The 22,149-nt window shown below is 42.1% G+C and overlaps 1 protein-coding gene across 1 annotated transcript; it reads left to right on the forward strand.

Annotated features, from left to right (window-relative positions):
* Positions 1-4: 4 nt before the first annotated feature.
* glsl (glutaminase like) lies at positions 5-14,751 on the forward strand. The gene is made up of 22 exons (XM_076271607.1): positions 5-95; positions 654-759; positions 1,445-1,545; positions 2,781-2,848; positions 3,653-3,746; positions 4,039-4,171; positions 4,440-4,506; positions 4,596-4,708; positions 5,155-5,284; positions 5,417-5,484; positions 5,817-5,980; positions 6,885-6,943; positions 7,116-7,160; positions 7,276-7,334; positions 7,425-7,491; positions 7,570-7,620; positions 7,693-7,869; positions 8,026-8,157; positions 8,245-8,337; positions 8,505-8,566; positions 13,055-13,195; positions 13,471-14,751. Exons 2-22 carry the CDS (start codon positions 713-715, stop codon positions 13,565-13,567), a joined length of 1,968 nt encoding a protein of 655 aa, XP_076127722.1. The 5' UTR covers positions 5-95; positions 654-712; the 3' UTR covers positions 13,568-14,751.
* The last annotated feature ends 7,398 nt before the right edge of the window (positions 14,752-22,149 follow it).

Raw genomic sequence — 22,149 nt, forward strand, 5'->3', positions numbered from 1 at the left:
CGCTGCGGATTACGCGTCAATGCTGCAAAGAGAATGTGCAGATTGAACTTCCTAAACAGTGCAAACCGCAAACAACGTCGTTGTTTGGCATTTCAGTGAGTGTTGTGACTTCTAGGTCATCTTTTATAGTAGCCTGTAATAACATGTTTCCCTTTTGCTTGTCCATATATTTCCGGTCTTTCAGGCAGCCTACTCTAAGGTCGCTTCTGTTGTCCATAGCCGACTGCATGCAATAATATACTGCAGTGTATTCTGCTGTTATAGCCTATGGTAATTTCCCTAAAATTAAGTTTCATTGTATGGGTTCTAGGCCGTTGCACATTGCCTTGCCAAATAGCTATGTATGTACATTACTAATACCAGATAGCACACAAAATGACTTGGTGCGCTAAAAGTTGAAATTCTCAAACTATTTATAGCAGTTCACGCCCCCACCCCGCCCCCCTTAATGGTGTTGCTTTCCAGATGTTGAGTGAAAGTCCCTCCCCGTCATCATCTCCCTTTTCACTCCATCCCATTCATTCAGACAGTCAGCTGCGAGTGCATACACGCTATAGCCATAGACACAAATAGCACTGGCTTGGGACACAACAAGGAGCCCCAAGGAGGTCCGATTATGTTTTAAACAGACACAACTGTTATTTTCTGCTCAGGTTTGCGCGAGATTTCTTCAGCTACCTGATCACAGAAAGTATCATACTCTTTAAGCAATATGGAAAACAATCAAAGTCAAGACACAGAGGAAAATCCATACCTTTGGTAAGTTTTTTAAAATGATTATTATTTGTTTAACACTTTTTCAGTAACTTGGAGATGCTAACGGTTAGATATGATTAAAACTCAAACTTAAAAAAACAAAAACAAAGATGCTGTCCTCCAGGATAATAGCCTAGTTCTGAATCCAACTGTTTTCATTCTCGGGAGGACATGAGACGTGGCACTGTTGTCAAAGGGTCCAGCAGCAGAAAGGGTGCATTAGCTCAGGCCCTTCCCACTGTGTTGTCAGTGACAATTGATAACCAGGTCATGATTGCCCGGCTCAAATGCTCAACTTGAGCAGACTTGTTTCCGTCTACTCCTGCCTTGAGCTACATTCTACAAAGCACCTGAAATAGGCACTGATGGCATAGCACTAAATAGCACTGGCGTTCCTCATAGTACAGTAGGTCAGCATGAAAACATGCACGTGGGAATTGTAGGTCAGCATGAAAACATGCACGTGGGAATTGTAGGTCAGTATGAAAACATGAGTTTTGAGTGCAGGTATTACGCAAGGCATTGATTCAGAGAGCACAGTCTACACATGTTCATTATCCCTCTTGTGTCTCCTTACTAGTATGCCCAGCCTGTATTATACTTGAATAATATTAGAGTTTGAACAAAGTAGAAACAAATGAAAGCTGGTAGTTCTACAAACTTGTCTTGTCTTATTTTGGCACACCAGTTTCCAGAGAACCCCATCTCTCCGTCGCAAATGGCGGAAGCGCTACGGAGGACTGGATGGCAACAAACTCCTGGAGCCCAACAAGGAGGAGGACATGCGAGGTACGTGGAGCCAGAGTGCGGCCGGCTAGCGTGTCATTGTGGTCAGCCCAGTGCGGCCTCTGGGTGTGAGAGGCCCTGGTCCTGTGGGTGGAGCTCTACTGAGCTATTATCATCCAGGACTGCGAGGGATCTGCAGCCCAGACACACTCATTTCATGAGACGTGTGGTGAGCGTCTGGGCCTGGATATGTGAGCAGGAAGTAGCTGTGGTGAACTTGAAACCCTTTCTAAAGAGATGTGATGTGGCACTCTATGTTTCCCGTGTGAAAAAAGAGTCAGGATAAAGTAAAGATGTTGACTTTTCATGCCATTCAAAAACCAGTCGCAAACAGTAATTCAGTGTATCTGTCTAGTGATTTTCACTTTTGAGTGATTTTTATATGTGAGATATATGTGTGTTTGTTGTGTTATGGTTGTATAAGCTACTGATGCCTAACATTTCCCTCGGGATGAATAAAGTATCTATCTATCTATCTAGAACATGACCGCAATAACATATATCTTATTTACAGCAGCTGCATTCGATTCTACTCTGTACACATCATTTTAGACAGCAGATGGTTTTACAGCATGTTGCTGTATATATTATTGTTGAGGTGGACTGTTTCTCCTTTCAGACTGTGTGTGTGGCAGATGAAGACTTGGGTCTGTCTGCACTCACTGAGCCCTGGGCAAACTGTCTGCATTCTTCAGCCTGGAATGTTCAAATTCACTGTAAAAAAAGGAGTGAAGCAAAACAACTACAACGATGCACTTGGGCTGATATGAGACAAACGCATGATTTGCTTTAACATTCGTTTTCATTTTAGTTATAACGTGAGATATTTTAGACTAGAGAGTTAAGTAGTACATATAGCCTGAGTTACAGTCCAGCATGACGCGGTATAAAATAGCGAATGCCAAAGGCTATTCTGCCACCCCTTTCATCTTACAGGCTTGTCCTCTAAACAGCTCTGAAGCCTGAAGCTTTGCACCAAAGCAGGCACCAGGGCTTCAGGGAGCCAAAACAGCATGTTCATGTGGTGATTTAATAAGCAGGCTTGTGGAGAAAATGTTAAAATAAAACAATTAAAGTCATCTGTCACCATAGAAACCAATTTGTGACGTGCGTTCTCGTTTGGTTTGGGAACTTTGTTAACTGGCTGCTGAGGTTTAGGGTATGCCAAGGAACAAAAACATCTCAGGTCAAAAGAGCAAGAAAGAGTGATGTGTGTTTTTATTCTTTTGTTTTCTCAGAAAATGGTGGAATAACAGATGCCCACTTGGACAGGAACTTGACCCCTGTGAAGGGAGATGAAAGCCAGGTAGAGACCCTACCCTCCTCTGTCAATGCCATCCTGTCCACCTGTCTACACACACACACACACACACACACACACACACATACATACATACATGAATGCTTACAGTTCAGTCAATGTAAATCAACACTTTCTGAAGTGACACAGTATGACATGACATGTTTTGTAGTTAAACCTATTGAGACATTTATACATTTCATAATATATCTCCACATTTCTGTATGGAATAACTTAAATTGAGAATTAAATTTAGTGGTGATGATTGTTAGCTCCTGTCCTTGATAATAGATCAAATGATTCATATTTGCACCCAGGGATTTGGGAGGCATGATTTGTGCCCCAACTATAAAGCTGCTTTGTTCTGCCTTGTATAAATTGAACTCGACGTGCCTGTGCAGAGACTGTGACTCAGTTCAAATATTTCTTACCTGTTGTAAAACATACCCCCTGAGGTTTTGCGCCATTTGCTGGCTAAGACATATATCTGCCTGTGTGGGGACTTGTAAAGGTAACAATTAAGTTTTCTACACAATGTAGCACCTGTGTCTGTTCAGACATCAAAGGTTTTGCTGGAACTCTATGAATGGGAAATTCGCTTTGAATACAAAAAGTTGTCAAACCTTTTATACAAACTGTCATGTACTTTGAAATAACAAATTGGCTTGTCTGGCTCCTCTTTTCTTGATGCACTTACTACAGTAGAGACATTCAGAGAAAATGGAAAAGCACCTCCTGAGTACTGAATACCCATTTCACTAAGGCTCTCTAAGATCTTTGATGTGTTGTTGTTGTTTTTTTTAATATCAGGAAGCTCCTCTGCCAGGAAATATTCCACATCCGTTGCCAAGGAATTCTTTTCCATCTCAGAGACCTGTCAGCTTTGTCAGCCCAGGATCAGCAGGTAAGCAGGTGGAGCTCAAGATGTGTCGCGCCGCGCGATTAATCCCCCCCCCTCCAGGTGGAGCTCAAGATGTGTTGCGCCGCGCGATTACTCCCCCCCCCTCCAGGTGGAGCTAAAGATGTGTCGCGCAGCGCGATTACTTCCTCCTCTCCTTCTCTCTTTTGTCTTATTGCATCCATCCCCCTATTCTGTGTCACAACCATTTCCAAAAAGTATCTGAAATCTAGTGCCCAGATTGCTGTTTACTTTATCTAGTGCCCAGATTGCTGTTTACTTTATCTTTTTGTTTCAGGCTTACCATCTTTCATTGGGAATGGCGGCCAGAAGCCCCCCTTGGCCCAAGGTGACCATGAGAGACAGGCCCCCCATGCCTGGCACAGCGCTAGCAGACCTGATGCCCAGCAAGGGCAACTTAAGCGCAAAGGGTGAGCCCACACCATATGCTCGCCATACAGTAGGACAGAGCTGAAGCTGATAGGTTTGTGTGTTGTTGTGATAATAGCAGTTCTAACCCCAGGAAGAATGTAGAGATGCACTGATACGATTTTCAAATCCCAATACGAGCACAAGAACTTACATTTGTGTGCTGCCCAAAACTGAGCAATGCTACAAGTACTTAACAAGGCAGTAATCCTGTCATATATTTATATACAGCATGCATTTATTAACGGTAGTTTATCGATCTATGGGCAGGGCGGCTGATGTCCTCTTTGACAGTTTTGCCTCCAATGGAAGAGTGAACACAAATCACTTTTTTGAGGTATGGACCATTGGACTGGATCACTGTAGTTGTACACTGAGATAAACCGTCATTTCAAACATGTGCTTCTGTTCTGCGGTGTCCTACAGCCTATGTGGACTTCTGGAGTCCAGAGATCAGACGCCAGGATTAAAGACTGCTACATACTGATGAGAAAGCTACAGGACTCAGATGGAACCGTTGACAGGAACACCTTTCAGAGGTCAGACCCACAACATTGCCTTTTTATTGGCCCCAGCTCAGTATTCACTTGTGCAAGTGTCTGTTTGGCTGGCAGGGGTGTCGGGTTACTCCAGGATGTCTCTGACTATTTAAGTTGCTAGTATGAGACGTAAACTCAGTTTTACCTCTAAAGTACAAAAGTATGTATATTACATTGTCCAAGAGGCAGGTAACATTTTTGTTTTCATGCCCAAATAGAAGATGTCTGAGAGGTTGTTTATGCCCTGACTATGCACACCATTTTTCAAACCAGTTGTCAAAACCCTCCAGTGTTCTTTCAAGTTCATACTCGTGTTGAGAATAAATCAGGACAACGTTGTCTTTTATCAGTGATTTGTGGGTTTAAAAAAATGTTTGCCACATTTGCAATCTGCCAGCATTGTGATGCATCCAGAAAATGTGCTGTCGTCTATATCCCCTCCTAAGGTGCGTGACAGGCTTTGTATCGTTCATCCTGAAAGCACTACAAGGGAGATTTGTCATCCCCGACTTCTTCACCTTCACAGAGGAAACACAGAAGCTCTTTGTGAAATGCAAACAGCTTTCATCTGTGAAGGTTTGCACCAGTCTTCCATTTTAATGACAGAAACCTACTTCTGATGCCAATTAGTATAAAATAAATCATCCACTATGACAACCATAAATGATGTATGGGATTTCAAAAGAAGTTGAACGTGTCGTTTAGCAGGATAAAGACGCAGGAGGGGAGGACTCTGGAAAATGGGGAGTGTCCCTGTGTACAGTGGATGGACAGAGGTACCGACCCAAACATGCATCTCCTCTCTCTTCTTTCATTCACCTGTTGCTACCATATTTTAGCTGTTGCCATTGTAATTTCCATAATATTTGTCTCTTTATATTCTCAAATGACGAGGACCATGTTATATGACTGCATATTAAACTTATGAGGATTAGTCACTGTGTGATTTGTGTACTATTTTCTCAGTAACAGTCCTCTTCTCTAAGTACTCAATTAAATGTTCTCTTCTTCCCAATATCAATACACATTTGTTTGTAATATAGGACATTTGAACTGGTACTAAATGTCAGTGTATTTGACCTAATGTATTGTGTCTGTACGCTTCCAGGCTGTCGCTAGGAGACTGGTCAGAACCCTGTGTTCTGCGGGAGATATCATGGCCCTTGGTTTACAGCCTTGCGGTGGACCAGCTTGGCTCAGACTGTGTGCACAGATACGTTGGTGTTGAGGAGTTCTCGAAGTTTGACTCGCCCTTTACCCTGACCAAACAAGGTAAGGCTATAAGGATTATAGTCCTGCTGTTGTTGGAGTATAATGTTGGGGAAAGCAGTGATTTATGGGTGTGCAGAAAGGAAAAAAACGGTCACAAACTTTCACTGCACTGACATGGGTTTGAATGTTGAGTTTGAGCATCCAAGGCTTTGTGTTTCACACAAACACCTCGTTGGACTGGACATCATATTGATGCAGTAGTACTAGAGACTGATACAGGTTGGACTGGACATCATATTGATGCAGTAGTACTAGAGACTGATGCAGGAGGTGGCAGAAGTAGCTGTGGGTGAATACTTAGAGCGCTCCACACAGCATGGCCATCTGCACATATTATAGGTCCTCATGGAAGACTGGCCTGGCATTAAATGAACAGCACAGTAATCCAGAATATGCATTTGCAAGGAAATAGCATATAGTACTGTATATGGGAGACATTTTGGTACGTCAAAGTAAATCACCACATTAAGCCACTGACTAGGTGCAAGATGTTATTAGACTTCTATTATGTTATTGTAGTCAGGGTCCAGGGTTTACCTTTGTAAGTGTAAAGAATATAAGAGTATAGCAAGAGTATAACAAGGGACTGTTTGTGCCGTTACTGTCTGAAGCACCATAATGCTGATCATGTACATATGCAGTTAGGATTATGATGCCGATTTCTTGGCACTAGAACACGTGATATGTTAAACTAGTCTCCATGTTCTGTTTGTCTGTCTCTTAGGAGTACCACACAGTCCTCTCACAGAGACTAGTCTCCATGTTCTGTTTGTCTGTCTCTTAGGAGTACCACACAGTCCTCTCACAGAGACTAGTCACCATGTTCTGTTTGTCTGTCTCTTAGGAGTACCACACAGTCCTCTCACAGAGACTAGTCTCCATGTTCTGTTTGTCTGTCTCTTAGGAGTACCACACAGTCCTCTCACAGAGACAGGTGCCATCATTTGCACATCCTTGCTGCAGGTGTGGAAAAGAACTTTCCTCTGTTATATATCACTAAAGCTCCCTGAAGCGTCTGCTTCATGTTTTAAAGAACTTTCCTCTGTTATATATCACTAAAGCTCCCTGAAGCGTCTGCTTCATGTTTCGGTCATTTCCCTCCTCTCCTCGTGTAACAGATGTTTTATCTCTGCAGTTGACCGGGAGACCTGGCCCTGAAGAGGAGGAGAAGTATGAGTCTGTAAGTCAGTGCTGTCCATTTGCAGACCGCAGTAACGTGGGACATGGCGTAGCATGATCCACACTCATATGGTGTATTGAACTATTGTGCAATTTTACTTTCCCACTGACTGCAGGTCTTGAATGTCATCAGGAGATTATGCAATAAAGAACATGCAAACTTAAATTGCACAAGGTACAATAAATCTCATTTCAGCGCTCCTTGGTTCCTGTGCACTGATGTTTGTTGTTAGATGTTGATATGATTTCTGTTTGCTTTTTATAGTCATCAGAATCTGAGAAAGGACAGTATTCGACTCCATGCATTATCTTTCTACCTTCAAGAAATGAAAGTATGTTACTTCGCATTATCATCAAATGTACCTCCTGTGTTTCTTACTGCATGTTACATCCTTCCCTATATTTTTCAGTGCTTTCCAGAGTCTGTGGACATTAATGCTACCCTGGATCTAATGTTACAAGTAAGCGACATATTTCACATTTCATTTTGTCTTTTTGGAATGAAACCTATCTGATGAGGTATTTGTCATTAGTGTTCATCAACAGAGGTCACTTGTGAGTCAGGAGCTGCCTTGGCTGCCACATTTGCCAATGGGGGCCTTTGTCCACTGTCAGGGGACCAGGTCCTGTCGCCTTCAGCAGTACGCAATAGTTTGTCCATGATGCAGGTGGCTGGGATGAATGACTACTCCAGGATATTCCATTTCAAGGTGGGCTAGATGGGGCTTTGATAGCAGTGTACCTCTCAACGGCATTTCCTTTTGGATTATTGATTATTGATTTTGACAGGATTTGAACCATGATTGGTTAACCTGTCTGTGCAGTATGTTTTTACGGTGACCTATTTTGTCAAAACATGTTTCCAGACTTCTGTTCCAGCGAAATCCAGCAGGTCTGGTGCCGTGTTGATAGTGGTGCCCGGCGTTCTCGGCCTCATGGCCTGGTCACCTGAACTAGATGCCTTTGGAAATGCCTGGAAGGCTGTGCATTTCTGTGAGGTAGTTCAACCAAAGCAATATCACATATCTTGGCCACATGGTGATGTGGAAGGGCTAACCACCATTCATTTCCTTTTCTCTCCTTAGGAACTAGTCTCGTCCTTCCAATTGCATAGTTTTGACATCAGGACTCCTTTCAGACAAGTGTTGTCATACCGTCAGTGGAAAGTGGAATCTGAGGTTATCTTGCTGCAACTTTTTAAATTACTCACACCGCTTTTTGCTTGTTCAGAATTAACAGACATGTCAAGACTGTTTGAGAATATTCTAGAGAATACAAATCTGTTCCCTGTGAGGAAAGTGAGGACGTCGCTCGCTCATATTCCTCCTTTTTACCGTTTCGGCAGGGTTATCAAATAATGAACATTCTGCTTGCTACCTTCCGAGGAGACCTGCCATCCCTGCGCAGGTATGACCACCTGTGCTCCCTCATTGAGAACACTGTCTAGAGTCAACTCATAAAAATTGTGGCACTGAATAACTCCTATAATTTGTCATATAGGGGAGAACAGGGTATGATGAGCCATTTTTTACCTTCTTTGTCATTCTAATGTGTCAAAAAGGTTTTGTTTTGTAACCTTCACACCAAACTCAAAGTGTTTCTACAACTTCTGTAGTCAACAACTCTTTGATAACTTGTAAGGGTAAAGAGATTATACTCTCTGCAAAAAAGTTGGCCTTCTGGCACAACTTACCCCATATGTGGGGTAAGATGAGCATAGGTGTGGGGTAAGTTGGCCCAAAACGAAACAAAAAGATTTCAGGTAAAACATTTTTATTTTCTTAAAACAGTCATTTAATTTCTACAAACAGTAACAAACACCTAACCTGGAAAATCCAGACCCTGGTAATCTAGAAAGATTAAGGGTCTGGCTTCGAATAATGTAATGGCCCAACTCAAGGGGTGGCACCAAGCGTGCATTTGAAAATCTCACTGCACGCAATTGGATAACACTACGACCAATGTTTAGTGACCTCCAATGTTGCAGCGCTGTCGTCATGGAGGTATTATATATAACTGGAGAGAGTGACTAAGTCCCGCCCTCCATACAAATGAATGGTGGAGGCTAGGCTAGTAAATCCGGCCAATTCATAGTCAACGCCATATTGAACACTGGGGCTCGGATCCAGCGCCAGTCGGCTCTGACCATGCGCCAAGTTCTAAAGCTGGAAATGACGCATGAACCACGTCGATTTTTATTGGATATTCTGTAAAAAGAGAGTTGTCCTCCAGTAAGAGGGTGGCGATAATGCACATACTTTGCTTGCCACGTAACAAGAAGAAGAAAAAGTTGCTCGGGAACGCGCATGGAGTCCGAGTGGAGTCGCCCTGAAGCGCAACTTAATTTCATTGGATAACACAGCGGCTCTAACTAAGAGCGGTCTGCTTGCTGTCCTGCTGCAAATATGCATTCGAACTTGACGTGAAATATCCGTAGTCGAACTATAAATAAACTATTCGGTTTTTAGTGCCAAGTGTAGCGCATTTTTACAGTCTATGATTAGTTTGTTTTTTATTTTATTGTTTGCCATCTCATAGCGGGTGCTCTAAACGTATTCTAGCGTTGGCCCATGACCAAATCAAGCCAATAATAGCTAGTAGCCACAATAATGACTGGAGCCAGAGCCCTCAATAGCCACCCTGTTTTGAAAATTATATTGAAGATATTCAATATTATTGAAGATAGAATTGAAGATAACGCACAGAACGGTCAGCCTGAGCGGACAATTACGTCCCCAACTCATCTAAAATGTGGTGTCTTTACTTTGAGTTGTACACCGCAGATGGTAAAGTAACGGTTAAAGAGAATGTTGTCTGCGGACTCAGCAAAAAACAGTTTACTTACGCATCCACGACGTCCAATCTTCGCGCTCACCTGTGGAGTTACCATCCAAATGAGGCAGCGGTGTCAGAGGCACAGTAGACGGCCAGAGCATCGCCAGGCGTCCAACATCGTATGATTGCATTTCCGTAAATCCTAAATTATGTCCAGGGTCTGCTATTTACTTAGGCTGCAAAGCACAGGTATTTATTTGAGGTAGCCTATGCTTATTCGAGGCAGACCTTTATTTCTTACATTGTACGTTATTGTGAGACATGCGTTTTGTTTGGAGCGGCATACCAGCTATCAAACGCAGACGATTTTCGGTTTTGGTATGGGATTTAATTTACTTTTTGACTTGTATTATATAGTTAAATGTTGAGGCTGATGGGCATTTAAATCTAGAGGGTATTTGATGATCACTGTAAAGTTTCGTGTAGTTGAAAAAGTGTTGGAATTTCCAGCTGTTTATTGCGAGACAAGGCCTTTTTCATTCATTGAACGTGCACTGTGCTCTAATGGAATCCTTATTGCATAGCGAAGTAGCCTAAATTGAGGTTTTTTTTAATTATGCATGGTTTACTTTTTATTAAATTCGTAGGCTGGAATGCCTCGCGGCAATAAGGGACTGTACGATATTTACCGGGGGGGAGGGCCGGTCGTCAGGGGGAGGAGGGCCTAAGAGAATTTTTTAAGCCTTAGGGGAAGGCCCAGGAGAATTTTTTTGGCCTGGGGGGAGGGCCGAGGAAAATTATTTTTTCCTGATCCATGATATTTTTTCCCCCTGATCAATGATCCGTTTTCGATATTTTAAAAGGTTTGTAGGCCAAAACATGATTCACATCTCTTTGACAGAGTTGGCGAGTCCAAAAAGTCGCAACCCTACCTGAATCTCCCACAACTCCCCTCGTAAGCTTGCAGGTCACCCGCGGTTGAGTCATAAACCAAATATTTGAATGATATTCGGGTCGTTTGCGGGCGGGTCAGTTAAAATTAATTAAATATATATTTTCTACAAATAGGCCTACTTAAAATATCACGAGAAGGCTAGCATCAATACAGTAAAGCATCAATACAGTAAGTCAACAGTAAAGAAGCTGAAGACGCGAGTTAAAATAATAAAGACACCCCTTCAGGAAAAGCGATATAGGCTATGGGAAATATTGGGAAAAGTTCTTAAAGAAGATGACAGTAGTACAAGTTATGGTGGGCAGCCTGCAGGAATAAATCTTATGACACAGACAGCCATATCTACCGGTATGTATAGGTTCGCGCATGCATACAAGTTACCTTAGTTCGTTGTGTTTGTGACTTTAAACAGTGGATGTGCTTTAGTAAAGCGTTGTGCTTCATTCAGCATTTTAAACCAGTTCTTACGCTAACGTTTTGACCAGCAATATCTCTCTTGCCTACCTTGCCTCCCTATTTCTATTTTCGAAAGAAGTATGTCCATGGCCAAATCTTATCCTAGTGTTCTAATCTTTGGTGGTTGCGTGCGTGCTTGCGCTCTTATTCTCATTCTCTCTCCTGCGCAAACATTATGTCCTGCATGCCTGCGTGTAGTTCTACTGCATAAAGTTTCGCAAATAAATTAGTTTGTTTTACAGAAATGGACTACTGCATGCAGGCTATAACCAAAAGCACACATTCTGTAAATAAGCGGGTCGGATCGCGGGTCGGGTATAATTTTGTCCTAATTAATATTCGCGGCCCAAGTTGCGGTCGGGTTGATTAAAATATCGGGCGACCGCGGGCCGCTTGTGACCAAACCCGCGCAACACTGTTTTGTAGCCCCGTGTGTGTGTATGTGTGCTTATGACATTTGCTGGCCGTTTTAACCTTGTAAACTTCATTTTTCGACCAGTTTTATTTGATTCAGGGAGGGCCTAGGAGAATTTTTTTGAGCCGGGAGGAGGCCCCTGGAAAAAAAAATTTGACCAGGGGGGAGGGCCAGGCAGAACATTTTTAACCCGATCGTCTGGCGGATAGGTACCCGCCCACCAACATGTACGCGCATGAGAGCTCGTGCCCAACATGGATTTTCGTGCATGGAGCTGGTTCCAAATGCTCCATGCAGCGCCATATTTGAAAATGGCGTATGCTAACATGCCGAAGCTAATCTGCACGCTCTTGACCCCCTGGCTGTCGTCATCAGTTTAGCTCGCCTCTGGCCCGCCTATATCAGATACGCCGATTTGATTGGTTCCACGGGATGCAAGGGGTAAAGGGTAAAAGTAACGTGCATCATTGCTCATTGCCAGAGTGTCTCGCAGAGACAATTCCATTGTGCTTTCGCGAGAACTCTGGATTTCCAGGGTAACAAACACCAACATTCAACTGAAAATTTGGCAAGACAGATCTAGGCTTATAACATTTTTGGTCGCCTGTTTACCTTTGAATTTGCCCATTTAATTGATGAGATTAATTTCCTGCCTAATGTCTTTAGCTCTTAGTAACACTAAAGAACCATATAGAATGCAATACAAGTACTAGTGAGCTGGCTCAACTTACCCCAGCCCTGGTGGCTCATCTTACCCCACAACCACCATTTTGAAAGAAAATGCTTCTGACATCAAGCTAAGGTAACATTCATGATTTTATTTAGCCCTCACATAATAGCTTAAAGGGCACCAAACAAGGTGTAATGCATCTGAGTGTTGTTCTATTCACGTTTTCTCTAAATCACCCTAACTCTGGCCATGAATTCAATCCACTTGGAAAGCAAAAAAAACATATTTTTACACATATATTTTTTACCACATTTGCCAAGTGTTGTACTTTTCCACAGATTGTAAGGAATAATTCCCTCTTCCTTAAAATGCTGTCACATGATAAAATTGATCCTAGAAATAGGGGGGGGTCAATTTGCTCAATTTACCCAGTTCTCCCCTACAGTTTACATTTTGTTATCATATATATTGTTGTCTGCTGAAACCTCTGGCTAGATGAGACTACATTTTTGTTATCTTATATATTGTTGTCTGCTGAAACCTCTGGCTAGATAAGACTACAAAAAAAGATCAACTGAAAACCTCCACTGTAATCCACAAGCTGTTCTTTCCAAACTGCCACAGGTACTTCCTCTCTGGGGCTGACATGAATGCGGTGGATTATGACGGGAGGTCAGCCCTGCATGTGGCAGCCTCTGAAGGCCACTTGGAGGTCATCAAATTCCTGATGGAGAACACAGGGGCTAGTGGTTTGGTCAAAGACAGGTAATAGGCACAACAGATACTGAAATGCTATTTCAGTTACATAATTAGTTTAGCTCTGCGTAAAAATACACTATTCCATAAAAGACACGTTGTAGCCTAACTTTACATAACTTTACATACAGTGAGAGTACATGCAATGACTTGAGTTACATAATAAGCAATATATACTATTCCAATAAACTTGAGTTACATAATAAGCAATATATAATATTCCAAAAAGGCATAATCTATCAGTTTGATGATGTTGTAATTGTGCTGATGTGTGTTGTTCACAGGTGGGGCAATACAGCAATACAGGAAGCTGTGAGATGTAACCAGAAACAAGCTGCTCAGCTTCTCAAGACATACTCAGAGCAGAGAGAGACCTCATGACCACAGACACTAAATCTGGATGTCAACAGACATGCTCGTGAAAACCCACAGAATGCACCAGAATTATGCACAACACACCTCAAAAAACACACCTCGAAAAACACACCTTGGAAAAGGGTCTTGGTGGGGAATGGATGTACAGATTTCGGAACAGATTGGTCATCTCAAACAAGAAAATACAAACTTGCATGCTTTAAAGGCCTAAGAAGAATTAAACAATACTACATACTTGAGATCAGTTTGAGCAGTTACTTCATTTAGGCCGGTGCGGTAACAAAATCAAAGTGTCAAAAAGGTATTTCAGTTGCCAAAAATCATCAGTGGTTGTACCGGTACATAAAGTGAAAGTGATCTCAACATCTGGCAGAATTGTTGGAGGTTGCCTTTTTGGTTTCATCCCTTTTGATGTAGTGGCTGTTCCTACTTCCATAGAAGAGCAAAGCCAGAAAATCAGCCAGAAAGGATTAATAGCAAGTTGCTTTGTGTAACCCAGCCTCAAATGTACACACGATGCAATTACAATATTTTGGTACCATTCACAGTAATATACACTTGCATAGTTTCAGGATTTTCACGATGCCTTTTATTACAAAGAAGTGTTCGGATGACACGTCAGTAGTGCCAGATTAGTGTTAACTACTGATTGTGTTATTTAACCCCACATTATACATGCCTATTCACATTATTTCTGCCTTTTATAATTTGAATTTATGTTTTTATTGTATAAAATTGTCATTACTTTCTCTAGCTCTCCCTCTACACTGTATGTTTATGTATGTGTGTTCATTAGCCTCAGGTTTTTAAGAGACTTGCTATATTCCAATACATTTCTGTAAAGACATTTTTAAAGTAGGCCATTTTGTATCCACTCATTGTCTTTATATTTTGTCAATTCTGAATGTCATCAACAGTGTCATTACTTGTGGGACAGGACGCAACTTAATGCTGCAGTTTATAAGGTGCAACTTAATGCATGCAGTTTATAAGGTGAAAGATGCATTTTGCAAGGAGTTGTCCACAGTTCTAGTTCTTTCTCTCTGTCTTTATCGCAAACTATGCACCAATATGAAGTGCCATTAGTGTCATTGAGGTGTCAAGGGACACAGACCCTAAATATGTGAATGGCTTTATGTTTCACAAATGTGAACCCGTCAATATTCAATTATAAAGAAATCTGATTAATAGCCTCACTTGACTAATTATAAAAAAGCACACAACTGCACACACTATACACAATGTGATACTCTGTTGCAGGTCAGAAAAATGCAGATTGTTTTCGTCAAATCTGGCCTGTGGCAACTAGCCTCGTTGACACGGACCCTGCTCAATTGAGAAAATGCCAAATTTGTCCAAAGATCGTATGTGGCAACTTTATAGTAGAGCGAACCTCATTCTTGGAGCAGTTTGCCAGGCACTGATACGCTGATACATTGACTGGCACGTTCAACTACATGCAACGCTGCGCGGATCTGGGTGAAAGTGATGCATGCTGTGATGCCCCCCCCCAAGCATTACGTTCAACCAGATTTGCGCAGCGCTGCATGAAGTCGAATGAGCCTATAACGACGTAGGAGAGCAGGAGGAGTAACACGTAACCCAAATGGCACGACAACAGCAGCAGCTTGCTAGTGCGCGTACCTTTGCGTACGATTATTGTTTAGAATATCAGTATTGTATTGATTATGCTTTTTCAGTAGCGGGACTAAAGAAACAGTTTCATGAAGCATGCCAGGTAAGCGGAGGACATACCACGGAACGTTCAGGCTTTATAGGTGTTGGCTACAGTGCTGCAGTGCCAAGTTTTTTCAATATTATCTGTCTGCAGAGCTCCATTCTTTTGTTGTAGTTGCATAGAATGTGGCCTTAGAGCGGTGATTTTGGAAGCGTAACAAGTGAATGTAATCTCTGAGGGCTAACCTAGATCCGTGCAGGCTCTTACCGCACTTCTTTGCGCAGCGTCAGTACTCGTCTGCCCCCTTTGAGACTGATATGTGGAGAACAATTTCCTCAACTAATAGTGGCTGGCTATTTTCCAAAGCCGTGATAATAGAAAACTAGGCAAGGACCTTTTATCTGCGTTGGCCTAAAATTTCGTGTCATTTCGAGATGTCAACATCTGTTGATATAAATCACCCTACTCGTAATAATTTGGTACCTGAATGGTGCCATTTCAGAGTGGCCGCCCTCGTAGTTGGTCTGTATTACATCATAGAAACAAATTATGGATTAATTACATAACTTTGGCCTGTTACCTTGAGCCTTCGGGTGATTAAAAGGAAGTACAATTGTATCATAAATGTCATCAGATTGTCAGTCCGTCTCCACAGCCAGTAGGCTACACTGGGCTTGATCAGGGACATTTCTATGAATTCTGGGGCCCCAAGCAAGTCCCAACCCGACCCCTCACCCCTCTCACCCCTCACCCCCAGCAGTTAAAAAGCCTAATTTTTAGACCTTTATGAAATGTGTGAAGCCCACACTCAGATACAGTATGCCAATATTATATCCCCATGGTCCAAAACACATCTGGTGACAAAATATGCACCTCTCCTATACATGACGTGTTCTACACAAACTAGTGAAGGAATGTTGGACAGCCATCACTCACTTCTGCTTTCTAAGATTTGAGTCACACACTGGCATTGCAAAGCATCTCACCTCTCTCCCATTCTCCTCCTTTGACTTGTAGCTAAACTTAGCAGACCCCTTACCCATAGAGCCTGTCAGTGGACATTGCTACCCCTTACCCATAGAGCCTGTCAGTTGACATTGCTTACACACAATAGATAGATAGATACTTTATTGATCCCTAGGGGAAATGGTCCAAAACACATCTGGTGACAAAATCGCCCCATCTCCACATCCCAGGGCCATGCGGCTGGCTACCAAGCCAAACATGCTTATGGCCAGCATGTCCTAAGAGTTATGGGTGAACTAGTGAGCTAATAATTATAAGACTACTAATATACTACTTCACTTACTAATATAAGGAGGGGGCAGCCGTGGCCTACTGGTTAGCGCTTTGGACTTGTAACTGCAGGGTTGCCGGTTCGAACCCCGACCAGTAGTCCCGGCTGAAGTGCCCTTGAGCAAGGCACCTAACCCCTCACTGCTCCCCGAGCGCCGCTGTTGTTGCAGGCAGCTCACTGTGCCGGGATTAGTGTGTGCTTCACCTCACTGTGTGTTCACTGTGTGCTGAGTGTGTTTCACTAATTCACGGATTGGGATAAATGCAGAGACCAAATTTCCCTTGGGATCAAAAGAGCATATATACTTATAAGTGAAAGTACCAACACATATATATATATTTATACTTTCAGGAGCCATGCATAAATGGGGCGATGTGAAAGTCAGATATAATGAGAATCACCAGTGTGTGCTAAGGCAGTGTTTCTCAAACTTTTTTTCTGGGGACCCACTTTTTAAAAATGACAGACTATCGCGACCCAACTCGTGACTGTGGTAGTTAACAAACTAGATCAGTGGTTCTCAAACTTTTTCTTTCATTCCCCACTTTGATCAAGGGGGCATTCTCGAGACCCATGCCTGTCCCTCATCGCTCTAAGAAAGTAGTAGGTCAAGCTTATTGTCAAATGTATTGAAATAATGACAAGTTCTAAATATATCCTCTTCAACAGAGTTAAATCAGCTGGTGCTGCAGATATAATAATAAATAAATACATAACACACATATTTCTGTTTTCCAGCAACATATTAGGAAGCATAGGCCATTTTACAGCATTGTACAATATATTCAATGAAATACCAACATGCTGCATTAAATGGATCCATAATCCAGTCATACTGAGCACTGCTGGTTGGGGAATATTTTTGAAATAAACTTTGCAGGGATGTGATGTAGGCCTACTGTTTAATACATGGGATTACAAGAGTGTCTCCCAATCAGACGTTTCAGCGATTTCGCTCAGAAATCTCAAAGGCATAATACTGTCGCGATCGAACGAGTACAGGCGCCTGTCCCATACTCAAGTTTTTTTGGTGAATGCAGTAGGCTAATCTTATTTGCTAGGTGAGGTAGGTGCTTGTCTTTGCCTTGTAACTGGACATTTAACTCAAATGTATCGCTAAAATATATCAAATATATCGCTAAGATAGGCCAGCTTCGTCAAGAAATGTTCATTAGTGAACGTGCTTGCAGATTCAAACATGCGCTCTTCCTCCAAGAAGAGGCGACTCGGAGCTCAAACACGCGCGACAGCACTTTACCTCGGGAAAGCCACCTTGCCTCGCTGTGAAACAGTACAGCCTTTTGGTCAGCTACCATCTCTTCGCAAAGTGCGGAGAATAGACGCGCTTTTAAGGGCCGGGTTTTGATTAAATTCACCACTCTCACAACAACGTTCAAAATCTCATGTAGGTCGGGACTAAGCTGCCTTGACACGAGCGCTTCCCTGTGAATAACACAGTGCGTCCATTTCGCATCGGGTGCTACCTGGGCCCAGGCTACAGATAAAAAAATTAATTAAAAAAACTCCTGTTTTTCACGTCAGTTCGCAGTGGCATGTCTCCGCGACCCAGTAGTGGGTCGCGACCCACAGTTTGAGAAACGCTGTGCTAAGGGATTTAGTGTAGGCTACTCAAAACATTTGGGTAACACTTTACTTGAAGGTATCTACATAAGAGTGATGTGACACTGTCATAACCATAACCCTAACCCTAACTTGTCATGACAAAAACCGAATGACACTTAATGACAGAAGCGTTATTTCATAATCTTTATGACACCTTCATGACAGTGTCATGTCACTCTTGTGTAGATACCTTCAAGTAAATTGTAACCAATATTGGTTTGTTTGTTGTCTCCAAAGTTTACTAGCTGTGCTGTCGTGGACATGTCTATCAGAGAACAAGCTCAGACAGTCACAGTGTTTGAAATAATCTGTGTCTGATGTCATGTTAATCTACAAAGACTGATATTTTTATGTCATATAAACCCTTTTATGACTGGTTCACTCAGTGTGTCAGTAAGATGTATTTTCCTCTCATCCCCACCTCCCCTCTTCTCTCTTGCAGCTTTTAAATGAAAAGATGAAAGGAGCTGAAGGAACAACACTGGATGAAGATGTGAACACCTTTAAGTTGAATTGAAGTTGAAGTATACAGAATTTCTGTTTCTGTGAATGGTTATGTTATAAGAGTATGAGGTGACATCCAAAAGTCATAAAGGTCTTTGTAGACTGTAGTTGTAGACTGTTAATACCTTGACTCCTCAAACCTTCTGCCAACCATCAACAGTCATGGGCACCTACAAGCAGCTGCCTAGTGCTGTAAAAGCTGAAATAATCAATGCCCACAAAGCAGGAGAAGGCTATAAAAAGTTAGCCAAGCGTTTTCAGCTAGCTGCTTCTTCAGTTCGTAATGTAATTAAGAAATGGCAGTTAACAGGAATGGTGGATGCTCAGATGAGGCCTGGAAGACCAAGAAAACTTTCAGAGACAACTGCTGGTAAGGTTGCTGGAGAGGCAAATCAAAAGCCCTGTTTTGATATAAAAGACCTTCAGGAAGATTTAACAGATTTGGTGAATACTCCAACTCTTCAGACCATCTCCCAACCATCAACAGTCATGGGCAACTACAAGCAGCTGCCTAGTGCTCTGAAAGAGGAAATCATTGAAGGCCACAAAGCAGGAGAAGGCTATAAAAAGTTAGCCAAACGTTTTCAGGTAGCTGCTTCGTCAGTTCGTAATGTGATTAAAAAATGGCAGTTAACAGGAATGGTGGTTAAGTTCAGGCCTGGAAGACCAAGAAAACTTTCCGATAGAACTGCTGGTAAGATTGTTAGAAAGGCTAATCAAAACTCCCGTTTGACTGTAAAAGACTTCCAGGAAGCCTTAAGAGACCCAAGGACAACAGATCTGAAAAAGAAATGTGTCAACCTCACCAAACAAATAATGGATAAAATATATATCACTGAGGACCAAGACACACTTGAGAAACTTTCAGAAAAATTAAGCACCCTGCTGGAAGACCTCACATCTCCTTCCAGTGATGACAATGGATTGCCACTTCACATGTAAGCAGGGTCAGAGTTTCTTTTGCCATTCCAGCCACACTGTCACATAGGTCGACTGAAAGACTGAACTCCAGGTAATTGAACAGAGTGGGCGCCCATGCTGAAAGCATGCCATAAGCCCACAGAGTGGCCTGTAGATTCAGTAGATCACCCTGCCCCTCCTCCCCAGAACATGCACATCTGCAGTACCCCCCCCCCCACACACACACACACACACACACACACACCCAGCTATATTAACACATGCAGTAAACGTCTACAGTTCATTTCACAAATCTTTACACCGTAATAATGGTACTCATTGCATTGCTTGTTTGTTTCTATAGCTCTGTCTGCGTTTGCTTATGTCTGTGTAGGTAATACGTGTGCATTGTGCATATGAATCCTTTCACAATGTTACTGGCTGCCTTTACGTACAGGGTCAGAACTTGCATGTTGGTTCTGGAAAAGGTGAATGTGATTCCTTGGAGCTGCCCTGCTGTGCCTCATATGCTTCCTTGTTTGTAGGATTCTACAGCCCAATGCCCTCCTCAGGCAGGCTGTCTCAGTTTGAACTTTATAGTCTTTTAGTGGAATATCTAATGCAAGTGTGTCCACTATTTGTAAGTTCTTTTTTTGTAAACAAATTTGCTGTGGTTTGTTGTTTGCTTAAATATTTGTTTAAATGGCATAAGTTTGTATCATGGTAACATGTGTGGGGTTAGCTCTCAGGCTCCTGATAAACAATGTACATGACGTAAATGTAATTCCTGAAAATAGAGGTTACTATCTCAATGTGAAACTGTGTTAAATGTAAATGATGACCATTAATGCATTCTGTATGGGTTTAAAATCACAATTCAGAAGTGTTTTAACATCTTTACAAATCTGCCCATCAGTAGCAAAGTAGTTTGATAATACTTAACATACTTGATATTGCTGTACAGGTTTTCAGTCTCATGGTTTAAACTGCATTAGCAGAGGTAGACCTTACTTTTATCCATTAATTCCAACCAACGGATGCTCAGTACAACACATGACCTTCTTGACCCAGATTAGTACATTCCTGATGAGAATACAGGAGTGAGTTTGTCACAGACCGGTAACAGGCATATTGGATACTGAAATGCCTTTTAATTTACTTAATTATGTTAGCTTCTTGTAAAAGTAGGCCTACATTAAGTTCTGATATATTGTAGGCCTACCATATAAAAGACAGTTTACCATAAAGTCTGACTTTCTAACAGTCAGTGGCAACACGTCACATTCATGAGAACAGCAGTTGAGCTGTGAAACATAAGTGTACCAGTTAAAGGGGAACTTGGCAACTATTTCAACTTAATAAACCCATTTAGAAATAGTTTGGATGATTAAATGACCTGTTCCGGTGAAAATGGTTCCCCGCTCCCCCTAGCGTTCCCAGGCGGAAAACCAACCTTGCAACATTAGCCTACCGTCCAGGTAAGAGAAGTGAGAAACAAGAAATTTGTTTTAAATCGTGCTTCTTACCTTGTAACATCCACATTGTTCTGCCGAACTTATGCTAACCGTTTTGCTAGCTTTTAAACAAATCCATGTGCTTTCCAGTTTGAAATATAATGCACTTCTTCAGCAGGGGGGACATTTATCTAATCCTATGAGGGCTTTAAACAATCACAATATCATTCTTTTCTAATTGTGTGCGCTAAGTTGTGTGATGTAACCATAAACAAGCTGCTCAACTTACTCAGAGCAGAGAAAGGCCTCATGATTACAGAGACGATCTGGAAATCAACATATGGAAACCCACAGAATGTACTTGAATTACCATGCACCTCACAACTTTCATAAATGAGATTAGTTTGAGCAATTAGGCTAGCCTACTTAGATGGTGGTGTGGTGATAAAAACAAAGTGCCAAAAATCATCAGTGGCAGGACATATGAAGTTGTTTTGTGTAACTCATCTACACAGGTCCCCAACACTTTGCGTGAGTTAACAAGGTTGATTGATGACCTTAATTAGACTGAGCAAAGGGCAGCAGATAATTATTAACTCCACCGAAGATTAGAACACCTTCAGTATTCTCTGGTTCCACTGTCCCAAATCAGAGTAGCAGGCCTTCAGTATAAGATCCGATAGCCTAACTATCAAATAACAAACTGCTTCATGTATTTACCAGTCGTGCAGTTTACATTTAATATAGCAACGAGTCTGTTCCTCTTATTTTTCCAGGGTTTCGACAGAAAAGTTGTGTGTTCAAAGAACGAGGTGGAAAGGAAGCAAGTAGGCAGGCGTTCATGTGTATGTAATATAGTCTGCAATGTTGCCAGATGTGGCAACATCCCGAATATGATTTGAATTATTAATTTCTTTGTCTTATAAGTCAATGACGGATTTATTGAAGTAGCCAATACTCATTTTCGACTTCAAATTCACAATCTGTTGTGAAAGATGGTGTTTTGAAGGAAGGGTATCATGTTGGCAGGTGGTGGGCTAGTTGATTATATTCCTCTCATACTGGCAACCATGCGGCACCACGAATCCCGGTCTGGGAGCAGCTTGTCAGCGCATTGATACATTGCGATGGA

The sequence above is a fragment of the Alosa pseudoharengus genome, unplaced genomic scaffold (genome assembly GCF_046254945.1).
Source record: "Alosa pseudoharengus isolate Yale_2024_CS ecotype anadromous, Long Island Sound unplaced genomic scaffold, YU_APseudo_1.1 YU_APseudo_1.1_scf_10, whole genome shotgun sequence".
Lineage (NCBI taxonomy): Eukaryota > Metazoa > Chordata > Actinopteri > Clupeiformes > Clupeidae > Alosa > Alosa pseudoharengus.

Coding starts and splice junctions, on each gene's coding strand:
- glsl (XM_076271607.1), top strand. CDS start 713: ATGGAAAACAATCAAAGTCAAGACACAGAGGAAAATCCATACCTTTG. Junction 1,546..2,780: donor CAAGGAGGAGGACATGCGAG/GTACGTGGAGCC, acceptor TTGTTTTCTCAG/AAAATGGTGGAATAACAGAT. Junction 4,172..4,439: donor GGGCAACTTAAGCGCAAAGG/GTGAGCCCACAC, acceptor ATCTATGGGCAG/GGCGGCTGATGTCCTCTTTG.